Source organism: Acinonyx jubatus, chromosome D1, assembly GCF_027475565.1.
Source record: "Acinonyx jubatus isolate Ajub_Pintada_27869175 chromosome D1, VMU_Ajub_asm_v1.0, whole genome shotgun sequence".
NCBI lineage: Eukaryota > Metazoa > Chordata > Mammalia > Carnivora > Felidae > Acinonyx > Acinonyx jubatus.
The window spans coordinates 27,597,507-27,624,029 of record NC_069390.1 but is presented as its reverse complement, the minus strand read 5'-3'; the positions used below and the strand labels follow the sequence as shown (position 1 = coordinate 27,624,029).

The following is a 26,523-nucleotide window of genomic DNA, read 5'->3' as shown; positions in this document are numbered from 1 at the left end:
AGTTTTATCTGATGGAGGATTGGGAGAAGAAAAGACTTAATACCTGGATATGGCAGGGAGTCACAGTGGCCAAGTTAATTAGTAATTTAGAGTTCTTTGCTTGTGGTCCTTTATGATAGCTGTCTCCAGCACCACCCTCACCCTTTCTTATGTGTTATGTATATGATGGGACATTCCTATCTGTGTTTATTTTCTAAAGTCTCCTTTGAGATTGGCTCTGCCCAGCACAGTGCTTGGTGAGGGGTAATTTTCTGAGTTTCCTTTATTTAACCTTGTTTGGGGCTCTTGGCTTGTTTGCCTTCTAGCTCGGCATGTTGGGGAAGAAAAGGTAGGAACAGCAGAGTTCAGAAAAAAAATTTCTTTTAATATATTTTGTTTAACATTTATTTATTTTTGAGAAACAGAGAGTGAATGGGGGAGGGGCAGAGAGAGAGGGAGACGGAAATCCCAAGCAGGCTCCAGGCTCTGAGTGGTCAGCACAGAGCCTGACGTGGGGCTTGAACCCACGGACTGCAAGATCAAGACCTGAGCCGAAGTCAGAAGTTCAACCGACTGAGCCACCCAGGTGCCCCCAGAGTTCAGAAATTGTAGTAGTTTCTTAAATATCAGTGTGTCAGTTACCTGGATCTCAGCTGTTGTTCATATAACACCTCGCTTTCAAATGGCATGGGATTGGCATAGGGTGCCTGAGTGGCTCAGTTGGTTAAGCGTCTGACTTCAGCTCAGGTCATGATATCACGCTTCGTGAGTTTGGGCCCTGCCGTGGGCCCTGTGCTGACAGCTCCCTCTGTCTGTGCCCCTCCCCCACTCATGCTCTGTCTCTCAAAAATGAATAAATGTTAAAAAAAATTTTTTTAATGGCATGGATTGGCCAAGAGTGGTATGCATTGTATTCCCTAGGATTTCATCCTCGTCTTTTGAGACTTGAGGACCTTGAATTGGTAGGGCTTAAATTTGCTACGGTTTTTATATAAACTAGATCATTTTTTCTCAGATGTTAGTGTGAATCTAAATGGCCTTGGGAGCTTGTACACATGCAGATGCCTGGACCTCACTACAGACCTACTGAATCAGAATCTTTCTGGGTAGAGTTTTAAATATTTTCACTTAACTCTTTATTAAGGAAAAGTGTAAACATGCAAAAGTAGAAACGCTTTTTACTTGATCATCAAGATCCTATGAAGTACAGTATATGGCTAATTTCATTTTATTCATATCCTCATCTATTTTCTCTATTATTTTGAAGCAAATCCCAGTATATTATTTCATCTCTAAATATGAAATCTATATATTTTGTAATTTTTTTTAATGTTTATTTTTGAAGGCGAGAGAGCGTGAGCAGGAAGGGGCAGAGAGCGAGAGAGAGGGAGACACAGAATCCGAAGCAGGCTCCAGGCTCCGAGCTGTCAGCACAGAGCCTGACACGGGGCTCGAACTCAAGTCATGAGATCATAACCTAAGCTGAAGTCAGATGTCCAAATGACTGAGCAATATACATACATAGTGAAAATTAAAGTGGTAAAAAGGATATACAATGAGAAGTAAATCTTTGTCATTTGCCTCCAGAATTCTTGTTACTCTCCTCTGAAGCAAAGAAACCCACACTTTATATGTATACTGATATTCAGTGTATATGCAAATATATACATATGCAATTCTTTTTTTTTTTAAGTGTATTTATTTTGAGAGACAGAGAGAGTGAGTAGGGGAGGAGCAGAGAAAGAGGGGGGCAGAGGATCCAAAGTGGCTTCCATGCTGACAGCAGAGAGCCCGATGCCGGGCTTGAACTCCTGGGCTGCGAGATCATGACCTGAGCTGAAGTTGGACATTCAACCAACTGAGCCACTCAGGCACCCTAATAATTCTATTGTAAAGTACACATTTTTCTGAATCTTGCTTTTTTCATACAACAATATGGGAATCAGTCCATAACAGGGTAGATTATTTTCATTCTTTTTTTTTTTTAATTTTTTAACTTTATTTTTTATTTTTTAAAATTTACATCCAAATTAGCCTATAGTGAAGCAATGGTTTCAGGAGTAGATTCCTTAATGCCACGTACCCATTTAGCCCATCCCCCCTCCCACAACCCCTCCAGCAACCCTCAGTTTGTTCTCCTTATTTATGAGTCTCTTCTGTTTTGTCCCACTCCCTGTTTTTATATTATTTTTGTTTCTCTTCCCTTATGAGTGAAGTTATATGATTTTTGTCTTTCTCTGACTGACTAATTTCATTTAGCATAATACCCTCCAGTTCCATCCACGTAGTTGCAAATGGCAAGATTGTAGTTGGTCTTGTATTTACCCAGTGCTTTTTGAATGAGTGTTTAGGTTATACTGCATGAATATTCTTTTACTATATCTGAGGTGCCTGATTCTATGTCAGTTTTGTTAGATATTGTCAAATTACTTTTCCTTTGTCTGTATGACAATACATGGTTTTCTAGGCTCACCGGTTCCCTTTTAAAGATGCTTTTTATGTCTCTCCTATTTATGTTCATGCGTGTCTTTAAATCCACAAGTATATTTATAATAGATGTTTTAGAAATTTTTTTGTGTCAGTTTCATCATCTGTTTCTCTCAGTCTATTTCTGTGGGTGTCGATCACAGAAGTGGTTTGAAATGGGAATCATGGTAATGCTAAATTGTTGAAGATAAGGTTGGCGGCCCTCACAAACATTAAGTGAATTAGATGATGGGTTCAATATGTTTAGAAGGAGTTTTCCCTGTGGCTTCGCCTCATTAAAAGGAGAAAAATTGGTGGAATTTTGAAACTTCTTCTGATGCTGGATGAAATGGTTTGGAACCCAGAATTTCAATTTACAATTTTTTCTTACACATTGAACATCAAATCTTAATTTGTCTAATAAGGTTTTATTGCTCATTTCTTACTAGATCCAGGTCAGTTTAGGAATGTGGTAGGTAGTTATTAAGAAGTGTTTATTTATTTATTTTGAGAGAGAGCAGGAGCAGGGGAGGGGCAGAGAGAGAGGAAGAGAAAATCCCAAGCAGGCTCTGCACTGTCAGTGCAGACCCCAGTGTGGGGCTCAAACAGTCGAACCAGGAGATCATGACCTGAGCTGAAACCAAGAGTTGGATGCTTAACCAACTGAGCCACCCAGGTGCCCCAGAAATAAAATCTTAAAAAAAAAAAAAAAATTTTAGGAAGTTGAAGGAGGCATAAATTTATGCCCCAAGAGGGCAATGTATTTTCCTGTTCTTTTACTACACCCTAGCTATGTGACCTTGTCCAATTACCTAATTCCTCTTGAGTTTTAGTTTTCTTAACAGCAAATTGGGAAGATACTAATATGGTTAAATAAAATATTGCAAATAAAGCATTTATTAAACCTCTGCATAGTAATTCCTTCCATAGGTGGTAACTCTTAATATTTTAAATATTTTACATATATTACGTACTGTGATGGCAATCTGTTGTTTTTGAATTAAGGAATTGATGTTTGATTTGTTAAAACAGTATGAGACTGCCCAGTTAATACAATATAGATTTTTAAATTGTGGGGAGTGGAAATATTTTAAAATTAATTAGACCAACTCATATTTATTGAGCACCAACTCTATATCCTGGGCACCTTGTTTCAGATCTAGTGTGAAAGACTGATGGATACACTCACAATTGGAGTGTAATGTAATATCATGTCATGAATGCTAATTAGAAGAACATAGAAGCTTTTATTGAGCACTGAATGCCCAACTGTGGCCTAGAGAGTGAGTGGCGAGTGTGTGTTCCAGGTAAATCTTCAGCAAGAAGGTTTTGCATCACTTTGATCTGAATGTAAAGAAGTCCACTTAAGTGTACAAGGGTGGATGTGGAAAAAGATGTTAAGTAAGGAGAACATCATGCAAAGGACCTATGTCTTATTTACAATTTTTACAATTGATTATTTTTTCTGGGGCATTTCTTGAACTTTAGCTATAAGGAATGTGACTCTATTTATGCAGTGTATGTTTTCTTTCCTTGTCATTGGTTCATAAATGATAATTTGGTGATAGAATGCTTTACCTTTGCCAAATGTGTATAGTTAAGGGATCTGTATTTTTCCCTTTTGGGAGAAAAATGGTTGGCATAGTTCCTAGGGTATATCTTGGGCATTACAGCTGCTTGGTAGATATTTTTTGGTTAACTAAATGCACTCAGTTTTTTTATTCCCAGGCTTATATGCAATACTCAAAATAGCTGAAGGTTTAATTAGCTAAGATGGAGATACTAAAATGCTTATCTTCTCTAAGGGAAAAAAGTCTTAATGGAGTTTAATTATTTTTATAAATTATGGACTTGACCCTTGAAAGTTTTCTTTGAGATTTAAAATTAAAAACAATTTTTTTTTGTAGTTAATAATGTCTTTTTCTTTCCTCCCTGCCCCCCCCCCCCCCCCCCCCCAGGTATGGCCTCACAAGTCTTGGTCTACCCACCGTATGTTTATCAAACTCAGTCAAGTGCCTTTTGTAGTGTGAAGAAACTCAAAGTAGAGCCAAGCAGTTGTGTATTCCAGGAAAGAAACTATCCACGGACCTATGTGAATGGTAAAAATATTGGAAATTCTCATCCTCCCACGAAGGGTAGTGTTTTTCAGACAAAGATACCATTTAACAGACCTCGAGGACACAACTTTTCGTTGCAGACAAGTGCTGTTGTTTTAAAAAACACTGCGGGTGCTACAAAGGTCATAGCAGCTCAGGCACAGCAAGCTCAAGTGGAGGCACCTCAGATTGGGGCGTGGCGACACAGGTTCAGTTTCCTAGAAGGCCCCCAGCGATGTGGATTGAAGCGCAAGAGTGAGGAGTTGGATAATCATAGCAGCGCAATGCAGATTGTTGATGAATTGTCCATACTTCCTGCAATGTTGCAAACCAACATGGGAAATCCAGTGACAGTTGTGACAACTACCACAGGAACAAAACAGAATTGTACCACTGGAGAAGGTGACTATCAGTTAGTACAGCATGAAGTCTTATGCTCCATGAAAAATACTTATGAAGTCCTTGTGAGGCACTTTTGGCCAGGTAGTCAAATGCTGGAAAAGAGGGACAAATGAAATTGTAGCAATCAAAATTTTGAAGAATCACCCTTCTTATGCACGTCAAGGTCAAATAGAAGTGAGCATATTAGCAAGACTCAGTACTGAAAATGCTGATGAATATAACTTTGTACGAGCTTATGAATGCTTTCAGCACCGTAACCATACTTGTTTAGTTTTTGAGATGCTGGAACAAAACTTGTATGACTTTTTGAAACAAAATAAGTTCAGCCCCCTGCCACTAAAAGTAATTCGACCCATTCTTCAGCAAGTGGCCACTGCACTGAAAAAATTGAAAAGTCTTGGTTTAATTCATGCTGACCTCAAACCAGAAAATATTATGCTGGTGGATCCTGTTCGGCAGCCATACAGGGTTAAGGTGATAGACTTTGGGTCGGCCAGTCATGTATCAAAGACTGTTTGTTCAACATATCTACAATCTCGGTACTACAGGTAGGTGACAACTACCTTTTGGCTCTTTAATAAATGTTGAATTTTGGCTAAATGAAATAATTTTGTGTGTGTACATGGTAAAAAAGATGGCTTGGGTAAATAAATAAATCCAGACAAGATTGGTTTAGGTTTGAGGTGTTAAGAAGATTTTTAAAATTTAGGCATAAAATCTGCCTAAACAGAGTAGAAATCTCCCCAGCAGCTCCATGCCAAAGTTCCATGACCTGAACGAGTGATAGGTTATTAATGATGATCAAACAGAAGTCTTCAAATGTTGGGAAAGGGTTCATAGTAATTTTTGTATATATCTTTGAGTATTTTGGCACTTAAGAGAACTAGTTTATTAAAGGTAATTAGATGTGACTGAATACTTAGATAAGAATTCAGAAAGTTATTTTGATTAGTGATACTGAGATTCAGACACACTTCATGGCTGCCTTGAATGTTTAGGTGACTTTTCCATAACAGGTTTTATTATGCTTCCATCTATATGTTATGGGTAATGTTATTTTGGTGTTGGTGCTATGGGTGGAATTTAAAAAAGAAAATAATTTCCATGTAAATATTGATAAAGTGCTATAGTGTCATGATTAATACAATGCTAGCTTGGAGTGTCAATATGTAGTCTTAAGGGCTAATGATTACCAGGATTCAAAATATCTTCTTGAGTATGTAAAATGGTTTTGGATTCATGGTTCTATAATTTTGAGATACTGTTTTCATTTCAGCTAGAATGAAATATACTCTAGAGCCCCAAAACTGGGTAAATACAGGAGCTTGCCAATATTGGCCATTTATAAGTTAGTGAATAGACAGATACATGCAGTTTGTTGTTGGAGATTGTTAGAACATGAGGATTATAAATTTAGGCCCAGCAAGGGTTGTTTTTTTTTCTGGTTTTGTATCTACCTTTTTACTATACCTCTCATTCTGATTAGTGTCTTACAAATACATACTTTAGTACCCAGGACACTATATAGGAGAAATTAATTAGCTACTACAAAAAATGAACTCCAGATATATGCCCTACCATTAGTAGGTTATTAGAAGGAGTCCCATATATATCCTACCATTAGTAGGTTATTAGAAGGAGTCCCATATATATCACTTAGTGACAATTTATTAAAATATATATTAGAAATTAGGAATATAGTCTAATTATTCTTTAGTATATTCCTGGTTGTAAGATTTTTGGTATTAGAGTGCTAGATACTATTCTTAAAACCTTTTACATGATTTAAAAGCTTTGTAGTTAATTACAGTATTAAGTCTTATTTAATATATAATTACATTTATTTGAGCCTCTGTATTTCTGACAGATTTTTTTTTAATGTAATGGAATACAGGATTAGTTTATCGTTCATTTTTTTTGCTGGAATAATTATTTCAAAATCTTACTTAACAGCATGAGAAGAGTAGTGTTTTTTTCCCCTTCCCTTTGTACTCTATGGGTTCTGTCTTAAGAGCTTTTAGTTGTCAGCTAGCATATTATATAAACTCTAGGCTCCAGCTGCTTGGGCTCTATATTTAGTTCACTTGTTAGTAAATGACTTCATTTTATTTGGGTCCTGCATTATAGTGCATATCAGATTTAGCTCTGTGTGATACCTATACTCCTTTTCTTTATTGAAATCTTTTGGATGAGAGTAAAAAAAAAAAAAGCTTTATTTTTTACACTTGAGAACATTTATTAAACATTTATTAAATGTTTCAAGGGAGTAAAGGAAATCCTTTAAAAAGCAATCTGAAATGCTAAATATTTTATGATGTTGATTTCTAGCATTGGGCCTTTGCACAAATATTAGCTTCTGTTGGGAATGAGTAAAAAAAAAAAAGCTATGAATAATTGCTAAGTACAATTACTAAGTTTTGAATTTGTTTTTATATATAAATTTCAAGTAGATAATTTACCTGAATTTTAGAAGGTATACATACAGTTGCTAAATTGCAGATTCTTTGTTTAGAGTTAAAAAAAAAAAATGAGGTTCTAATTTGTAAACAAGGACTCTGCTAGTAGCATTTTGATTTATGTTGCTTGGACAAAAACCTTTTAAAAGGACTTTATGCTAATTAGATCCAAGAGTTAGAAGAATTAATACTAAGGTAGACTGGTGAAAGTGTCACATAGTCCTTAATCATGTGCTGTTTTAATATCTAGTGTAATTTTGCATGAAAATAGCAGGTAAAACATTAATCTTTTTCAATATTTGTTCACCAATTTTGGCTTAGTTTTTTACCAAGTTTACTTATAAATTTGAGTAGACAGTAAGCAAAAGTGTCTTATACTTGATTTTTAACTTTTTGTTAAAAATATGTTGTATTTAAAAAATGAAAGCAGGAAGTGGAAACTTACCAAATTAAATATTTTTGAGCTAATCACAGTATGAACACCCATACCCCAAGTTCCAAGGTAAACGATTTGTGTTTAAACATAGGTTCATGTGTTATTCTGTTTCTTTGAACTGGGCAACACAGAAATGTGTTGGGATATCTTAAAATAGCCAGGGGACAGTGGCCAGAAATTGTTGACTACTATAGATGGTGAGGCTGTCTACCTCTTGCAGTGATATAAGCCAGAAGTACATGCTAAGGGCATTGATTTGCTCAAGGTCAGCATGTTCTAAATTCAGCTGCATGAGTATGGTTTCTGTCAAGAACACACAGGGCTCTTGAATGCATAAAAGGTTTTAGCAGCAGAAGGTGCTGTGTTTCTGAGGTGCGGTGGCAGCATTCGGGTCATGAATCTTTTTCTCTTAAATATAGAATTCTAGCCTGTGGTTTGAGTCACTTCAGAACATACAGACCGGAAAGTGTGCTGTAAAGTAACCTGAAAAGCAGTTGTATACTGAGTTGTATACAACTCAGTTGTAGTTTACTGAGTAATTTAGCATTCATTCATTGTTGTTGTGGTACAGAATGCTTTCTATTTTGCCTGTAATAGTTGACAGAATGGTATGTAATGAATGAGAAACAATTAATTTAGGCTTATCAGTTTTTGTTTAGGGTATCCCCATCCCCTTATGCCTTTTTAGACCCAGAAGTATCAAAGACAAAGCTCCTATAACAAAATTAAGTACAGAGAATGACCCATACAGTAATAACTAATACTTGATGTAGGTTGCTCCTATGATAATAGAAGACTGTGTATGTATACTACATTTTTTTCAGGTGCTTTTATTTGTATTTCCTAGTTTGTTTCTCATGTCTCATCCCTATGAGTTAGGTAAGACAACTGGTAGAATTCCTATTTGAATAGGTAAAAACTGAGGCTCATAGAAGTCAAACAGGTCCAAATTCACACTCCAAGTTTAACTCAATTTTTGTTGAGTCCTTTTTATGTGCTGGTACTGTGCTAGGAATACAGATGTGATTAAACATGATTTCATAATTTGATAAGAGGAGAAAAATAGTTTGTTTCAAGAAGTCCTAAGGTACAGGGGTGTACAGGGAGCTGTGGGAGTACAGAGGAGAGCACTTAACCTAATTTGAGCATTCAAAGAGGCTTCCAGGGAGAAATGACCCCTGTGTGAGCTTTGAGAGTAGAGAAGGAGTTAGGTTGACTAGCATTAAAGTGTTCTTTTTCACTAAACCACCCTTACCTAAAAAAGCTCAGTATTGGCTAAAATTCCTGGCAATTTCTTCTCTGTATCATGAAACAGTTATTTTTATTTAGAAATCTGAATAAAAGGCTGTCGGTGGGGTTTCATTTTAACAGAAGTTTTAATTGAAATTTCCAAAAGTCTATAGTGAAGTAGTTTTCAGTGCCATACATGGTGGCCATAGACATAGATTTCTCTCTCTTTTTCTCTCTCTCTCTCTCTCTCCAAATAAAAATTTTGGTAGGGCTCTTTTTTTTTTTTTTTAATGTTTATTTATTCTGAGAGAGAAAACATAAGGGGAGGGGCAGAGAGAGAAGGAGAGAGAGAATCTGAAGCAAGCTCCACACTGTTAGCGCAGAGCCCAACATGGAGCTTGATCCCGTGAGTCATGGGATCATGACCTGCACTGAAATCGAGTCAGGCACTTAACCGACTGAGCCATCCAGGCACCCCAGAAATTTTGGTAGGACTCTTAAAGTTGTTTTTCTTTAAACAACTTTATTGAGATATATTTCATGTACCATGAACTTTACCCATTTGAAGTGTACAATTCAGTGGTTTTTAGTATATTTGTGGTTGTGCATCATCATGATCAATTTTAGAATATTGTTTTTACCCCCAGCAGAACTCCCTTTCCCATACCCCCAGCCATCTTTCCCCAATTTCCCTATTCTCTAAGCCCTAGGTAACAAAAAAATCTACTTTTTAAAAAAATTTATTTTGAGAGACAGAGCGTGCATGTGCAGGGTAGGGGCAGAGAGAAGGAGAGAGAGAATCCCAAGTAGGCTCCACGCTGTCAGCACAGATCCCTATGCAGGGCTGGATCTCAACGAACTGAGAGATCATGATCTGAGTTGAAATCAAGAGTTGAATGCTTAACTGACTAAGCCATCCAGGTGCCCCACATCTACTTTCTGTCTCTGTAGATTTGCACATTCTTAGCATTTTATATGAATGTATTTATGTGGTCCTTTTTGACTTTTTTTTTTCACTTAGCATAACATTTTCAAGGTTCATCCATGCTGTAGCATGTTATTAGTAATTCATTTCTTTTTGTTGTTACATAATACTCCATTGTATAGATACACTGCATTTTTTTTTAATGTTTATTTTTGAGAGAGAGAGAGAGAGAGAGAGAGAGAGAGAGAGAGAGAGAGAGAATGAGCGGGGGAGGGGCAGAGAGAAAGGGAGACACAGAATGGGAAGCAGGCTCCAGGCTCCGAGCTGCAACACGGGGCTCGAACTCACAGACTGCGAGATCATGACCTGAGCTGAAGTCGGACGCCCAACTGACTGAGCCACCCAGGTGCCCCAAGATACCCTACGTTTTATGTCCATCATTTGATTGAGACCTCTTAAAATGTTATCAGCAGAAAGATTCATGAGTAGAAAACTGTAAAATGGCACACAGTTAAGTCTTTAATCCAAGATAATTAGGGCATATAAAGTGTAAATTATTGTGCTCGGTGCTGGTTATTCATTTAGGAGCAGAAATGTAGACCTAACCATTATGGTGCATATAATCTAATGGGTAGAGAACCAAAAAGGTAAAGTAGTACTCTCTTATGGAAAGGAACAGGGACAGAGAATACCAGGGGATGGAGTTAACTTTTTTTGTTTTTGTTTTTTAACTTTTTGCTTGGAAATAATTTTAGACATATAAAAAAGTTGCAAAAATAATACAAAGTATTCCTGTATACCTTTCAGTTGGATTCTCTAAGTGTTTCAAATTTAAAAATTTTACCACTGTAGTTTTATCACTCATTCTTGGTTCTATGTACACACACATTTTTTTTCTTGCATTGTTTTTGAGAGTAAGTTTCAGACAATGGGCCCCTTTACCTCTAAATACTTCCATGCGTGTTTCCTAAACATAAGGATATTCTCTTACGTAACCCCAGTATGATGATTAAAATCATCATCAGTTAACATCAATTCAGTATTCTTGATTTGATGAACTATTTGAACCACTCAAAATACTATTTGATTTGAGGAAATTAAAATCTATTTAATACTAGTCTAGCTTAGTTATAGACTTTATTCAGGTTTTACCAATTTTCTCACTTACGACCTTTTTCCTGCCCAGAATTCAATACAAGATCACACAATGCATCATTTGCCATGTATGCCCCTTTAATGTCCTCTCATCTGGAGTAGTTCCTTCGTTTTTTCTTTGCCTTTCATAACCCTGACACTTAAAAAAATTTTTTTTAATGTTTATTTAAAAAAATTCTTTTTAAATTTAATTTAGTTTTTCCCCCTTAATATAATTTATTGTCAAATTGGTGTCCATATAACGTCCAGTGCTCATCCCAACAAGTGCCCTCTTTCCTGCCTTTTATTTTATTTTTGAGAGAGACAGAGTGTGAGCTGGGGAGGGGCAGAAGGAGAGGGAGACAGAATCTGAAGCAGGCTTCAGGCTACCAGCTGTTAGCACAAAGCCTGATGCAGGGCTCGAACTCAGAAACCGCGAGATCATGACCTGAGCCGAAGTCGGACATTTAACCAGCTGAGCCACCCAGTCGCCCCATAACCCTGAGCACTGGATAGTTATTTTGTAGAATGCTCCTTAATTTTGGTTTGTCTGATGTTTTCAATTTATGCATTTTTAGACTACACAGAAGTGATGTTGTGATCTCACATATTGGGAGGCATATGATGTCATTTTGTCTCAACTGGTTAACTATGATTACTTTGTTGAGGTGGTGACTGTCAGATTTTTGCACTATAAGGTGTTTTTTCTTTGTAATTAATAAGTATCTTGGGGAGAGATACTTTAAAACTATACTGTTTTCTCATCTAATTTTCACGAACCAGTTTTAGCATCCATCCATTGGTGAATTTGGCCTTAAATATTTTTAAGTATGGGGCTGTGAGATGATGATTTTCTAATTCTGTCCTTCCTTTGTAAGGAATTCTTTTATAAGGAAGAGCTTTACTTGTTTTTAAATTTGTTTCTGCATGGATTCATGGATTCATATTCAAAGGGTTATAATCTGTTACTTATTGTTATTTTTTTAGTGAATAATTGTCCTAAACTGTCCAGCAGGGGCCACTTTAAGTTTGCTTCTGTGTCTCTTTGCCATGGCCCCATTTGAGTGCTTACTTTCCGGTACCACAAGATGATCCATACTGACTTTGTATCTTTCCTTCCCCAACCCTGGTATTGGCCATTTCTCTAAGGAGCTTTGGTTATTGGAGAATGGTGTTTAAAAACCAAAATCTGGATGCTAGTGTCAGATGTGTTCATTAGTGCTAAGGTGTTCTTGCTTTTAGACCCTTTGAGTGGCGAAGCTAGAAAATGTGTGTGTGTGTGTGTGTGTGTGTGTGTGTGTAATTGTGTGTCTGTCTATATATTAAAACCATGAATTCATACTGATATGTCCAGTTTTAATACCTCCAGAGTTCATTCTATCCTTCTTCCTTTATTTATAATCCCTTTTATAATTCCAGGAAATTTGGATCTCATTATCCACAATATGTTACTTGTTAGTTCAGTTCTAGAATACATTTAACATAGTTTTGGTATTGCTACCCCTACCATTGCTAATTTACTAACCAGAGTACAACATTTATTTACAGTTCTTTTATTCTTTAGCCACAGACTTGGAGCATGTAGTCAAAATAGTGTGTTTTAAGTTACTTAGGTTCTTCTTCAAACCTCTGCTTTCAGTGTGTGATTATTGTTTACTTGAAATATATTTAAGTTCATTTCTTTGTATTTCATTTTGGATCCACCCATGTCCTTTTTTGTTTATTTGACTATGTGAAACATTAATTAATGTTCTAAAACTCAGAACCATGCTAAAACCATCAGAAGTGTCACTCCGTCTTTTCTGTCCTTCCCACCTCATTCCTACCTAACCCCTTTTGGTAACCATTATCATTAGTTTTCAATTTATTCTTTGCATGTGGGTTTGTGTGTTTGTGTTTGGCAGGGGGTTATGTGAGCAGATAAATGTCTATTTTTTTGTTTCCTTTCTTACAGTAAAGGTAACATACTATAGCTACCTGTTTGCACTTGGCTGTTTTCCCTTAACAGTATTTCCTGGAAATCACTTCATGTCAGTTCATAGAGATCTTTCTATTTTATTGTGGATTACCATAGTTTATTTAGACACTTTCCTAGTTATTGACATAGTGTTTCCCAATTACAATTACAAAGAATAGCTTTGTGCATATATAGTTTTGTATTGTTCAAGTTGTATCTTCAAGGTAAATTTTCAGAAGTGGGATTATTTAATCAAAAGGTAAATGCATATATAGTTTTGTTAAATATTGCCAAATTTCTGTCAGTAAGAACTGTACCAGTTTGCATTCCCATCAGCAATATATGATAGTGCCTGTTTCTCTACAGCATTGCCAGCAGAATATGCTATTTAACAATTTTGCGAATCTGATGGTAGATCTATGTAGTTTTAATTTTCATTTCTCATTATGAGTGAGACATAATGAGTGTTTAAGGGTCATTTTAAAATTGTGTGAGTGTGGATTTTCTGTTCATGTCTTTTGCCCATTTTTGTATTAAGAGTTGACCATGGCCCTTTGTCTACTAGTTTTAAAGATCTCTTACATATATGGAATATTAGTCCTTTATTTGTCATATATGTTGCATTTTTTTTTATTTTGACTTTTTGATGTCTTTTTGTTTATTTGTTTGCCTTGTAAAATTTTTTTTGTGTGTGGTCAATTTTGTCTTCCCTTTTATTGCTTGTGGATTTTAAGTCGTGGTTAGAAAACCTTTTCCCATGCTAATTCAGGGAGGCATTTACCGGGGTGCCTGGGTGGCTCAGTTAGTTAAGCGTCTGACTTCAGCTCAGGTCATGATGTCATGGTTTGTGGGTTTGAGCCCTTAGTCAGGCTCTGTGCTGACAGCTCAGAGCCTGGAGCTGCTTCAGGTTCCGTGTGTGTGTGTGTGTGTGTGTGTGTGTGTGTGTGTGTGTGTGTCTGTCTGTCTCTGTCTACCCTTCCCCCACTCATGCTCTGTCTCTCTCTCTGTCTCTCTGTCTCTCTCTCTTAAAATTAAATAAACATTAAAAAAAAAAAAACAGACATTTGCCCTATTCTAGTACTTACTGAATTACATTTTAAGTATTTAGATCTCTAATCTATTATAAGTTTATTCTTATAATTTGTTGAGGTATAGATCTAATGTTTTTTGTTTTTTGTTTCAGACAGCTAGTTAGTTGTAAGGACTTTAAATTGGGTGGACAGGGTAAATTTCTAAGGACATGATATATTCAACTGAGGCCTGAAGGGAGACCACCAACCAGAGTGAGTGGAATTGAGAGCCTTGGGCAAAGAAAGAGCTGTGTGAAGCTCTTGAGATTGGTAAGAGTTTGATAAAGTAGAGAATCTGAAAGCTTGCCAGTGAGACTTAAGTGTAGTAGAGTGGATAAAGTAGGGGTGATTTGAAGATGGAGGGTAGCCACTATGGTTTATGTTTTAATCACTTTAATTGCTATTTGGAGGAGGAGGATGAGGACCAGAATGAGAGTAGGAGTAGGAAAACCATTAGGAAAGAGGCATTAAAGTAATCCATAGAGAGGATGTGGTGGCAGTGCAAAGAAATGGATAGATTTAAGATACCTTTTGGTATTAGTGTGGTTATTTTGGCTTTAGTAGGATACTCCCCATACCTACCGGGGGAAAAATACTTTGGTATGGTTGATGATATTTGTTGACTGAAATTGTGTGTGAATTTAGACATGCACCTGACTCCTGTGGATTTCTATATATAAGTGTATATTTAACACCATGTGTTAAACCTCCTCATTAAAAACGAGTAAAAACAAATAAGGAAAACAAAGTAACCTGGAAAACTCTCCATTAGCAGTATTTTAGACATGACTACCGGAATCTCAGGAAGTGAAATACAATGTTTGAAATTTTCTTAAGCTAAATCACATTTTGTTTTTAAAGTTGAATGATTTCAGGGATGCCTTGGTGGCTCAGTCAGTTAAGTGTCCAACTCTTCATTTTGACTTAGGCCATGATCCCAGGGTTGTGGGATTGAGCCCCACGTCAGGCTCTGTGCTAAGTGTGGAGATTGTGATTCTTTCTCCCCTGCTTGTGCATGTGTGCTCTTTCTTTAAAAAAAAAAAAAAAAAAAAAAGTGGTTTATTTCAGGCTGATTTGTTTTATAATAACCCCAAATCATGGCTAGTATGACTACTAAAATGACTACATTTTGTTATCATGTATTAAGATAAACATTTTTATAAAAATAGACTCACAGATTACATTGTTTTGCAGTTTGCTTTTGTTTAACTTAATACTTTGGTCCCCCCCCCCCCCCCGTGTATGTTTCCCTAGATTATTCTATGAAACTGTTAAATAGAATCTTCATGTGTGAACTCATTTAGATATTAATTGAACAGATTAACTGTGAAAGAGACAGTTACAAGGCAATAGAGAAAATTTGGATGTCAGATGATATAGGGAATTACTGATTTTTTTATGTGTGATAATAGCATTGTGGTTATTGTTTTTAAGTATCCCTTAGAGTTATATGTTGAAGTATTTATAAGTGAAATTATATATCTGGGGTTTGCTTACTACCACCTAGTGGATAACCATTAATTATAATTTTAGACAGTCTTTGTTGATGCATTGGTAATTTTTGAAGCTAGGTTATTGGTAGATGGTGGTTCACACATCAGCTGTATTTGATGTTTTCTGTAGTAAAAGTAAATAAATACAGTTAAGTCTTAAATACTTAAAACTAGATGCCAAAGGGTGGGTGGGAAGGGGATGGGTGGAATACGTGAAAAAGATTAAGAGTACTTACTGTGATGAGTGCTGACAAAAACAAACAAACAAAAAAACACTAAATGCCCAAAATAGTTATAGTTCTTAATATTTTACGAATCAAAAAATCCAAGGAATATGCTGGTAGTTTTCTAGAGTGCTTTTATCAAAAGCAGGAGGTTTTTAGTGTGTAACTCTCAAAGTGTAAGATTCAAAATATTTAAGTAAGTAGAATTGAAATTTTATCTTGTATGTACTAAGCTTTCATGAAGCCTTTTGATATTAATACATCTACTTGCAGCCGTGACTAACTTCCTTTAGTTTCATGGATTGAGTGGTATAAGTCACTCAAATACTTTCAGATCAAGGTGTCTAGCTTAAAGGCTTTCCAAATTTTAATTAACTCCTCTTTTGTTTTTTACTTAGTTTTAGGCAATCTTTTATTTCTGATAGGTGAAAAATGGAAATCCTGATAATGAGAATCAAGAAAAATATTTTGTTTTGAAAGTATTTCATCAAATTATAATTTTAGATATGTTACTATTTTGTTAATATTTAGAAAGGAATATTGCCTTTCTAAAAATTGCTGTATAATATTAGAATATTTTTATACTTAGGTAATCCCTTCCTTTACATATTTCACTCTGAAACATTTGTTCATATAGCTCCCTATATTAAAAAAAACAAATTGAACTGATTTGTAAACTGTACTGTCATCTTGGCCTAACAGTTTGGTGGCCAAAATTATTTTTAAAATGGAAATTTTTTCATTTTTTTATTGTGAAAAACACATAAAGTAATATTTGTCATCTTAAGCATTTTTTTCATCTTGAACATTTTTAAGCAGGTAGTTCATTAGTATTAAGTATGTTCACATTGTTGTAAAACAGAGCTCTAGAACTTCATCTTGTACATTTTGAAGATCTATACCCACTAAATACCTCCCTTTTTCCCCCTCTCCTCAGCCCCTGGTCACCACCATTCTACTTTTTGTTTTTATGAATTTGACTACTTACTTTAATTATCTCCTAGAAGGAGAATCATATAGTCCTTGCCTTTTTGTGACTAGTATATCTCACTTAGCATAATGTCCTCAGTGTTCATCCATGTGGTAGCATGTGTCAGGATTTCCTTTCTTTCTAAGGCTGAAAAATTCTATTGTATGTATATTCCACATTTTGTTCATCCATTCTTTTATCACTGGACATTTGGGTTGCTTCCACCTCTTGGCTATCTTGAAAAGAGCTGCTATCAACACGAGTGTACAAATAGCTCTTCAAGACCCAACTTTCAGTTCTTTTCTCTATGGACCCAGGGGTGGGGTGGCTGCATCATGTGGTTGTTATATTTTTGTGATTTTTTTTTTTTAATGTTGAAAAGCCTTTAATTTCAGAGGTTATCAGCTCCCCCCCACCTTGTGCTGTATAGCTTTGTGTTAAAGGTACACATTGTCTGTCTGATGAATGTACTGTAATAGAGTGTAATGTAATGGTATCAGTCCCAACCTCACACACACCTCAGGATGTGTGTGCTTGTTTGTTTCGGAGTCTTCAGCATTTTCCTTTGAATGGAATTCATCACCGTGGATATTAACAGAGTACCTGCTGCCACAGAAGAGTACAAGTTTAGTGGCCAGTGAATAATTTAGGTATCAGCTGGTGTGGTGAGATTGTATTACTTAGGAGAGAGATCTAATGAGTTAAACTTTGACATTAAAAAGAACAAACGTTTCTTTTGTGAGAAAACACTGAATTATAAAAAAATTTTGAATATACTGATCTAAAAACCAGTGTACTAAATTAAAAATTATTTGGTTTAATTTTTAATTACAAAGTAATGGATGCTTACTATCGGAAAAAAATTCCATAATCGAGAAGGCTGTGAAGCAAAGCAGGAGCATTCCCCCCACTTAGTGCTGTGTTTCTGTATTATAATTTTTATAATGTATTGTATCCTTCAAGCAGTTCTCTCTGATGTCATTTTGTTTTCTGATAATGCCACAGGGATCTTTCTTGTATGTCCTGGGACACTTGTTAGGTACATTTCCACAACATTTCTAGAAGATTTGTTGGGTCAAAAAGGTTATGTTACATTTTGCTGATGGGCGCTGCCATAGTTTCTTCCAGAAACATACTACTTGAGTTTATAATCTCACCCAGTAGTGTGTGAAAAATGCCCCACCCCCCTTTTTTCAAATTCTTGTCATTATAAGGCTATTTCTGGTCTTTCAAATTGTTGGCTTAAATAGGCAAAACCAAAATTAAGTTTTAATTTTTTTATCACCTGCACTACATGAAAAAAAAAAGTTTTCTGTCTTAATATTACACTGGTAGACACTCTTTTATATGGGCAATGAAAATGTAAAGATAAACAGGTTTCGTATAATAATAACCACATTTATTGGCTGCTTAGTACCAGCCACTGTGCTAGAAACTTTTCTTAACTACCCCTTACCCATACAACAACCATGACAAATGGTAATACTTACATTTTACAAAGAGGGAATTTGAGATTCAGATATGGTAAGCAACTTGCTTAACACAGCTAACAAGTGGCAGAGCTGTGATTTGTACTCAGTCCTGCGTCTCCACTTTTCCATGCTTTCTCCAGGGATTTTCCCTCATATTCCTGAAACTCCTCTCTTGAACGACACTGGTGACTTACTTGTTAATCACCAAATTTGATTTTTTTTTTTTTAAGTCCACATCTGGCTGGACCTCTGTCATTCAGTGCTGTTAGTCCTTTTTTTTACTGAAACTTTCTTTGTTGGTTCCTAAACACTGTACCCTCAGATTCTTCTTTCACTTCTCTGACAAACTATCTTGTTCTTTTCTTTTTTTTTTTTTTTTTTAACCTCTTAAATGAATACATTCTATTGGGTTCCGTCCTGTACTCTCTTCTCATTCAATATATTCCCCTCTTGGAGATCTTAACTCTCCTCCATGACTTTAGTTTGTTTAATATGGTAAGCGTTCAGACACCTTCCTGAAGGTAGGAGGTAGATACCTACCTTTCAGGTTAGTTAGGTACCTGGCCCCCCTTTGAACGCCTAATTTCTGGTTTTAGTTATTTCCTTGGACAGTCTCTGGATGTTTCTAACTCATGTTCAAAGATTCATCTTTCTCCCAGAGTCTTCTCATCTTCTCATATTACCATAACAAGATTATTAAAGAATCATTTTCCCTGCTCCTCATTGTTGGACACTTTGGGTTTTTTGGTTTGTTTTGGTTTCCTGCTCAATGTCTAGTCACTGTGTGACCAAATCCTATTGATTTTACTTTTGAAATGTCCTCACATGTCAATTTGCCACACTTCATGTGCCTTGTTCTGGTACCCCAAACTCCTCTGTATTGCTTTATTTTTCAAAATTCTTCAGATTAGTAGAATTTTTGTCCTATTTAAGAAATTCTCAGCATGAGTGGGGGAGAGGCAGAGAGAGGGAGGGAGACACAGAGTCTGAAGCAGGCTCCAGGCCCCAGATCTGTCAGCACAGAGCCCATGCAGGGCTCGAATCTGTGCTAGATTAGAAAGTAATTTTTTGACCTACAGTCTCTGCCTTTTGCGGTTTATCCTGCATTGTTGGACATGTGTTACGGGTTGGTTTAAGAGATGACAGAAGTGCACACAGATGTGTAATTGGAAGATTTTTTTTTTTTTACTACTTTGCTCTTACCCCCTAGTTCCTAATATGAGGGTGTACTTACCAGCAAATGTCACAAACTAACGACCTCTTGGAAACCTAATGGCAGTGGTATCGAGATTATGGTGTGCCTTTGGCCTTGAAATAGCCCTGTACAACTGGAAAAAGCTGACAGAGTAATCAAAAAAGTGACTCAAATACTTTAAAAATGTATGCTTAGGAAGCATTTGGTAACTTTTCAGTAGATTTTCTAGTACGCACCTTGATAACACAAGCCCTGTATCTCTTTTCCTGTATCAGGAGTCTCTGTCCACTCTCTTCTGTGGTGTGGAGCCATTTCATATTGTAGCAGAATGCTCCCCGGTATTGTAAATGTGTATTTTTTCCCTCTTTCCTTCCTAAAGACTAAACTAATGATCAACAGTTCTAAAAATAAAATAGTTGTATTAAAGTTATTGTGATGTGGAAGCAAATAATTTTATTAAGAAAAATTTTTTTAATGTTTATTATTAAGAGACAGAGATGGAGCATGAACATGGGAGGGGCAGAGAGAGAAGGCGACACAGAATCCAAAGCAGGCTCCAGGCTTTGAGCTGTTAGCACAGAGCCCAACATGGTGCTCGCACTCACAGACTTCGCGATCATGACCTGAGCCCAAGTTGGACGCTTAACCAACTGAGCCACCCAGGTGCCCCAGAAGCAAATAATTTTAGAGTTGGAAACATTTACATAGACATTTAGTCTAACTTATTATAGAAGAGGCAACTGAAATCCAGTATACCTAAATGAGAATTGGTATATCAGCGTTTATAAGTAACTCTTAATTTTTACATGTATTAATATGGGTATATTTGATTTTTAGTAATAGCAAAGTAATAATAAAATTATTCTTTGGAGTGCTTGGGTGGTTTAGTTAGTTGAGTGACCAACTCTTAGTTTGGGCTCAGGTCATGATCCCAGGGTCATGGGATCAAGCCACATATTGGGCTCTGCACTGAGTGTGGAGCCTGTTTGAGATTCCTTCCCCCTCTCCCCTGCTCGCTTCTTTAAATCTAAGGATATAGCTTCTTTATAAGTGATAAAATGTAATTGTAGAATTTGGCATTTGGTCGGTGAAATCAGTCAATTGGTGAAAGTCATCTGAAAACAGGAAAACCTTTTAAAAACAAAATACTTTTAGAAGTGTTTAGAGGGAATAAACTCATTGAGAGAATTTATATTTGCGTAGTTTGGTGGGGAACTGTGTAACATGAAAGAAGTATGTGTGTGAATCTTTTGAAGGTTTTGTTTGCTCTGAATTGCTTCTCATTAACATGTAACTCTTAGGAGAATGTCGTTGAATTAGTAACAGGCCTTTACGCACTATATAGTATTTTTGATATGATGGTGTTCCTTTTTAGGGATTACAGGAAAACCTGAGACTTTTCAGTAGTTCATATGAGGCATTGAATATAAAGTATTTTCTTCTTAAAAAAATTTTTTTTAATGTTTATTTTTGAGAGAGAGAGACAGAGAGACAGAGAGCGAGTGGGGAAGGAACAGTTAGACACAGAATCCGAAGCAGGCTCCAGGCTCCGAGCCGTTAACACGGAGCCTGACGTGGGGCTCGAACTCACAGACCACGGGATCATGACCTGAGCTGAAGACAGACACTCAACCGGCTGAGCCACCCTGGCACCCCTGAAGTATTTTCAAAGAAGGGTAGAATTTAAAAAAATAAACAGTATACTTAATGTTTGGTGCTAAATAATGCCAAGTAACAAATTATGCGACCGTATTTATTCACAGGTTCATAATTCCTGTTCTGCCACTTAATATGTCAACTAGAGCAAATTGTGTAACCTTTCTGAGCCTCAGTTTACTCATCTGTAAAATAATGATGCTAATAGCTACCTCAAAGGTTCTTGTGAAGGTTAAACTCCACAATGCATGTGAAGCACTCAATATAGTCTTGGGAGATTGTATACACCCTATAAGTAGAAGCTATTAAAAATAAAAGAGTGTATGGTTTAAAGGAAAATTATGCAATGGTAACAAGATGGTAGGGAGTCTCCCAGTTGTTCCATGATGGCTTACATTGTGTGTTTGTCCTGCTTTTACCCTGCAGAGCAGAACCTTTGAAAGCTTATGTGAAGTAATTGACTTTGTGTTAGTAATGGCTAATCTGTCATTTTTTGTAAACTTTTATTAAAGTAGAAGATAGTATAAAGTGTATAAATTTAAAATTTACAGTTTCATAATTGCAATGTGAACTAACCCTTATAACCACTACCCAAGTCAAGGTTATTGACTATTTGGATGTTCTGTTTTGTGAAGTTTCTTTTGTCTGATTTTCTGTTTGCTTGACTGTCTCATTCTTCTTCTTCTTCTTTTTTAATGTTTATTTATTTTGGGACAGAGAGTGGGGGAGGAGCAGAGAGAGAGGAAGAAAGAGAATCCCAAGAAGGTTCTGTGTAGAGCCCAGCGCTATGCTTGATCCTAAGAACTGTGAGATCATGACCTGAGCTGAAGTCAAGAGTTGTAGGCTTAACCAGCTGAGCCACCCAAGCACCCCTCATTTGTGGTTTTTAAAGTGTTTATTCTCAATATGAAATCTTTTGGAGAAATGTCTTCTTCCATTCTGTGGCTTTCTTTTTCACTTTCTTAGAGCTGACTTAGGTGAATACACGGACCAATTTAATACATGATCTTATTTTAATATATAGTTGGCCCTTGAACAACATGGGTTTGAACTGCATGAGTCCACTTTTGCGGATTTTTTTTGATGAACATGGTACAGTACTGTAAATGTATTTTCTCTTCCTTATGATTTTTTAAAAATATTTTATTTTTAAGTCATCTCTACACCCAGTGTAGGGCTCGAACTTACAACCCTGAGATCAAGAGTTGCATGCTCTACCAATTGAGCCAGCCAGGCACCCCATCTTCCTTATGATTTTCTTAATAACATTTTATTTTTCTGTAGTTTACTTTATTAGGAGAATATAGTGTATGTGTGTGTGTGTGTGTGTGTGTGTGTATAACACAAAATATCTATTTATGAACTATATTATCGTAAAAGCTTTATTAGTTGTTATTATTAGTTGTTAAGTTCTTGGGAAGTCAAAAGTTATTTTGACTGCATGGGTGTTGGTACCCCAAACTCCTCTGTATTGCTTTATTTTTCAAAATTCTTCAGATTAGTAGAATTTTTGTCCTATTTAAGAAATTCTCAGCATGAGTGGGGGAGAGGCAGAGAGAGAGAGGGAGACACAGAGTCTGAAGCAGGCTCCAGGCCCCAGATCTGTCAGCACAGAGCCCATGCAGGGCTCGAACTTGAACTTGTGAACCGAGAGATCATGACCTGGGCCGGAGTTGTATGCTTAACCGACTGAGCCACTCAGGCACCCCTCCTATATTTTCTTTTAAAAGATTTACTATTTTTTTTAATTTTAATTTTAATTTTAATTTTTTATTTTTGAGAGAGAGAAAGAGACCAAGTGCAAGCAGGGGACAGGCAGAAAGAGAGGGAGACAGAATCTGAAGCAGGTTCCAGGCTCTGAGCTGTCAGCACAGAGCACGACATGGGGCTTGAACTCACGGACTGCGAGATCATGACCTAAGCCGAAGTCGGGTGCCCAACCCATTGAGCCACCCAGGTGCCTCAAAAGCTTTATTGGTTTACCATCACATTTAGTTAGATCTGCCATCCATCTGGAATTGATTTTTGTGTATCGTATGAGGTAACGATTAAGGTACATTTTCCCCCACGTGGATATCCCTTAAACGGAGCACCATTTATTATTCTACTGCGTAGCAGTGACAACTTCATCATAAACCAGCTGTGGGTTTATATGTGTGGGTGTTTTTGGACTCTCCATGATGACCTGTCCTTATTTTGTCTCTTTTTGCACCAGTACCACAGTGTCATTACCATAACTGATAGTCCTCCTGCTTGTTCTTCAAAGCCTTGTTTCTGCTCCTTCGCATTTCTAGATGAATTTTAGAATATGTGAGTTATGCAAAAAATATTTTAATTTCTGAAGTATATTTTCCCCAGGTATGTTTGGGTGTTATTTTCTTAAAGCACTTTAAAGATGTTATCCTGTTATATTTTGGCTTTCCATTATTTCCATAGCAAATTGGCTCTTTTGTGGATGACAAGTCCTTTTTTCCCTCTGTGGCTACATTTAAGGTTTGTTTGTTTTTGTTTTTGTTTTTTGTTTTTTTGTTTTTGGTTTAAGCAGTTGACTCTGAGGTGTGTGTGTTGAATTCTGCTTGGCCTATGTTGAAATCCTGCCCTTAATATTTTAATGTGAAACTTTTCAAACTTACAAATAGGTTAAAAGGATTATATAGTGAACATGCACACACCTGACCACCTAGATTCTACAATTAACATTTTGCTACATTGTCTTTATCATAGGTATTTTTCTACTCATTATTCCATCTTTATTTAATAAGATAATTCAAAGTAAGTTGTAGACATTAGCACATTGTACCACTGAACACTGAAGCATGTCAATCATAAAATAGCTTGAGGCACACCTAGGTGGTTCAATCAGTTGAGCATCCGACTTCGGCTCAGGTCATGATCTCACAGTTTGTGAGTTTGAGCCCTGTGTTGGGCTTTGTGCTGACAGCTCAGAGCCTGGAGCCTGCTTCAGATTCTGTGTCTCTGTCTCTCTCTGCCTTTCCCCTGCTCTCTCTCTGTCTCTCTGTCAAAATAAACATTAAAAAGTTAAAAAAAATTAAAATAGCTCAATATTTATGGTTCTTTTTTTTTTAAGTTTATTTATTTTGAGAGAGGGAGAGATAGTGAGCGAGCATGAGTGGGGGAGGGGCAGAGAGAGAGAGAGTCCCAAGCAGGCTCCATGTGGTCAGTGCAGAGCCCGACGTGGGGCTCAATCCCATGAACTGTGAGGTCATGACCTGAGCTGAAATCAAGAGTCAGATGCTTAACCAACTGATCCACCCAGGCACCCCTATGATTCTTTTTTTTGAAGTAAGTTTTATATATAGGAAACTGCACAAATCTTAAGTATACCATTTAGTGAGTTTTGACAAATGCATACATACACCTGTGTAACCCAAATTCCTATCAAAATAATAGAATACTACCATCACCCCCAAAATTTCCCTCATGTCCCTTCCCATTTGGTCTTGTCTCTCACTCTTGCCCCTTCCATATGTAACTACTGATCTGAGTTTTTTCACTACAGATTACTTTTTTCCGTTCTAGAACTTAATAAAAATGAAACGATACAGCATGTACTCCTTTTTATCTAAGGTTATATTTCAATATAATGATTTTGTGATTTGTTGATATTTTATACTAGTAGATAATTTCTTTTGTTGCTGAGTGATTTTCTGGCACCAGAAGATTTCCATGCCCACCTTACACTTTCCCCACCTTTAATCAGTCATTTCTCTTGGGAGACTTAGTTCTTTTTAGTGGGGGAATTGTATTTAGAAATCAAGAATTTGCTATTTTAAAAAGTAAATTCTAGTTTTATGGTGAAATTTTCTCGAACATTTCTATTGTTATTTTAAAGTCCCTGTAATAATTTCACTGGCTATAAGGGGTGCCTGGGTGGCTCAGTTGGTTAAGTGACCGACTTTGGCTCAGGTCATAATTTCATGGCTCTTGAGTTCAAGTCCCATGTCAGGCTCTATACTGTCAGCTCAGAGCCAGGGAGCCTGCTTCAGATTCTGTGTCTCCTTCTGTCTCTGCCCCAGCCCCGCTTGCATTGTCTCTCTCTGTCTCTCAAAAATGAAAAAATTAAAAAAAAAATTAAAAATATAATTTCATTGGCTATATAACTATAAGGCTTCTATTGAATTTTTTCTCCTTTTCTTTCTTTACATCTGATTTTATTTCCTATTTGGCTGGAAACGTTTTTTGTTTGTTTCTTTAGTACTTGATCTTGGGTATGAAAAATTCTTGAGCTGTGCTGTTCATTATGGTAGCTCTAATCACTCATGGCTGTTTAGGCTTAAATATAAATTAATTAATATTAAATAAACTTAAAAATTCTCTTCCTCAGTCACGTTAGCCACACCTCAAGCGCGCAGTAACTACATGTGACTACTACAGAGAACGGTCCTGTCATTGTGGAAAGTTCTGTTGGACAGTGTTATGTTAGTAACTCTGGATGATAAGATCTTCGTCCAGAGATAGTTCTTTTTTATTCTGGAAACCAGGTAGAGTAGGTAGCTCATGTTATTCCAAATGAGGCTTGTCTATTTCAGTTTGTCCTTGTTCCTAGGATATAGCCCTTTATGGTTTCATTTGAAAAGCCTGGAGTATCCACCATGGCCCCTCTTCCTTGGCTGGTTCTGAATTCCAGATTTTGTTTTCCCAGCTTAGTGGAATAGCTGTAGGCTAAATTTAGGCCACTCTTTTCTGTTCAGCCTCTATGTTTGACTGTCAGTTGGTGACTACCTTAAGGAAATGTAAGGCCAACTTTAATGATCAGTTTCTCTTTGCTCTGGGATTTTTGTTCCCTCAAGTCCTAGTTGTTTTGTTTGCTCTCTGATGACTTCACACAATTTTTTTTTTAACAGTACGCTTTATTTCTTAGAACTGTTTTATGTTCACAGCAAAATTGAGCAGAAGATACAGAGTTTCCATACCCCTTAGTACAACCTCTCCCACTCTGACTCCCCTGCCCCCTCAGCCACATCAGTACATTTGTTACAATTTTGTTGTAATTTCTTTTTAAAGTTTATTTATTTATTTATTTATTTATTTATTTATTTATTTATTTAGTAAGAGAGCACACGTGCAAGCGCAAGCTGGGAGGGGCAGAGAGAGAAAGAGTGAGAATCCCCAAGCAGGCAGCCTCCACAGTGCTTGATCCCATGAACCATAAGATCATGACCTGAGCTGAAATCAGGAGTCAGAGGCTTAACTGACTGAGCCACCTCGGCACCCCAAATTTGTTACAGTTGATGAACCTAAAGTGACATATCACTGTCACCCAAAAGCCACTGACACAGTTGTTGTGTGTGTGTGTTTGATCCAGTTTTTGTAGTTGGTCTTGCTGAGGGTATTAATCTGA

At 36.6% G+C, this 26,523-nt stretch overlaps 1 protein-coding gene across 1 annotated transcript in view; it reads left to right on the top strand.

Moving 5' to 3' along the window:
• HIPK3 (homeodomain interacting protein kinase 3) overlaps positions 1 to 26,523 on the top strand; it is a 91,832-nt gene that overhangs the window by 26,730 nt on the left and 38,579 nt on the right. Inside the window, 2 exon segments of the mRNA XM_027072929.2 lie at positions 4,404 to 5,007; positions 5,009 to 5,491. Coding sequence (XP_026928730.2) covers positions 4,406 to 5,007; positions 5,009 to 5,491 — 1,085 coding nt within the window. The 5' untranslated portion in view covers positions 4,404 to 4,405.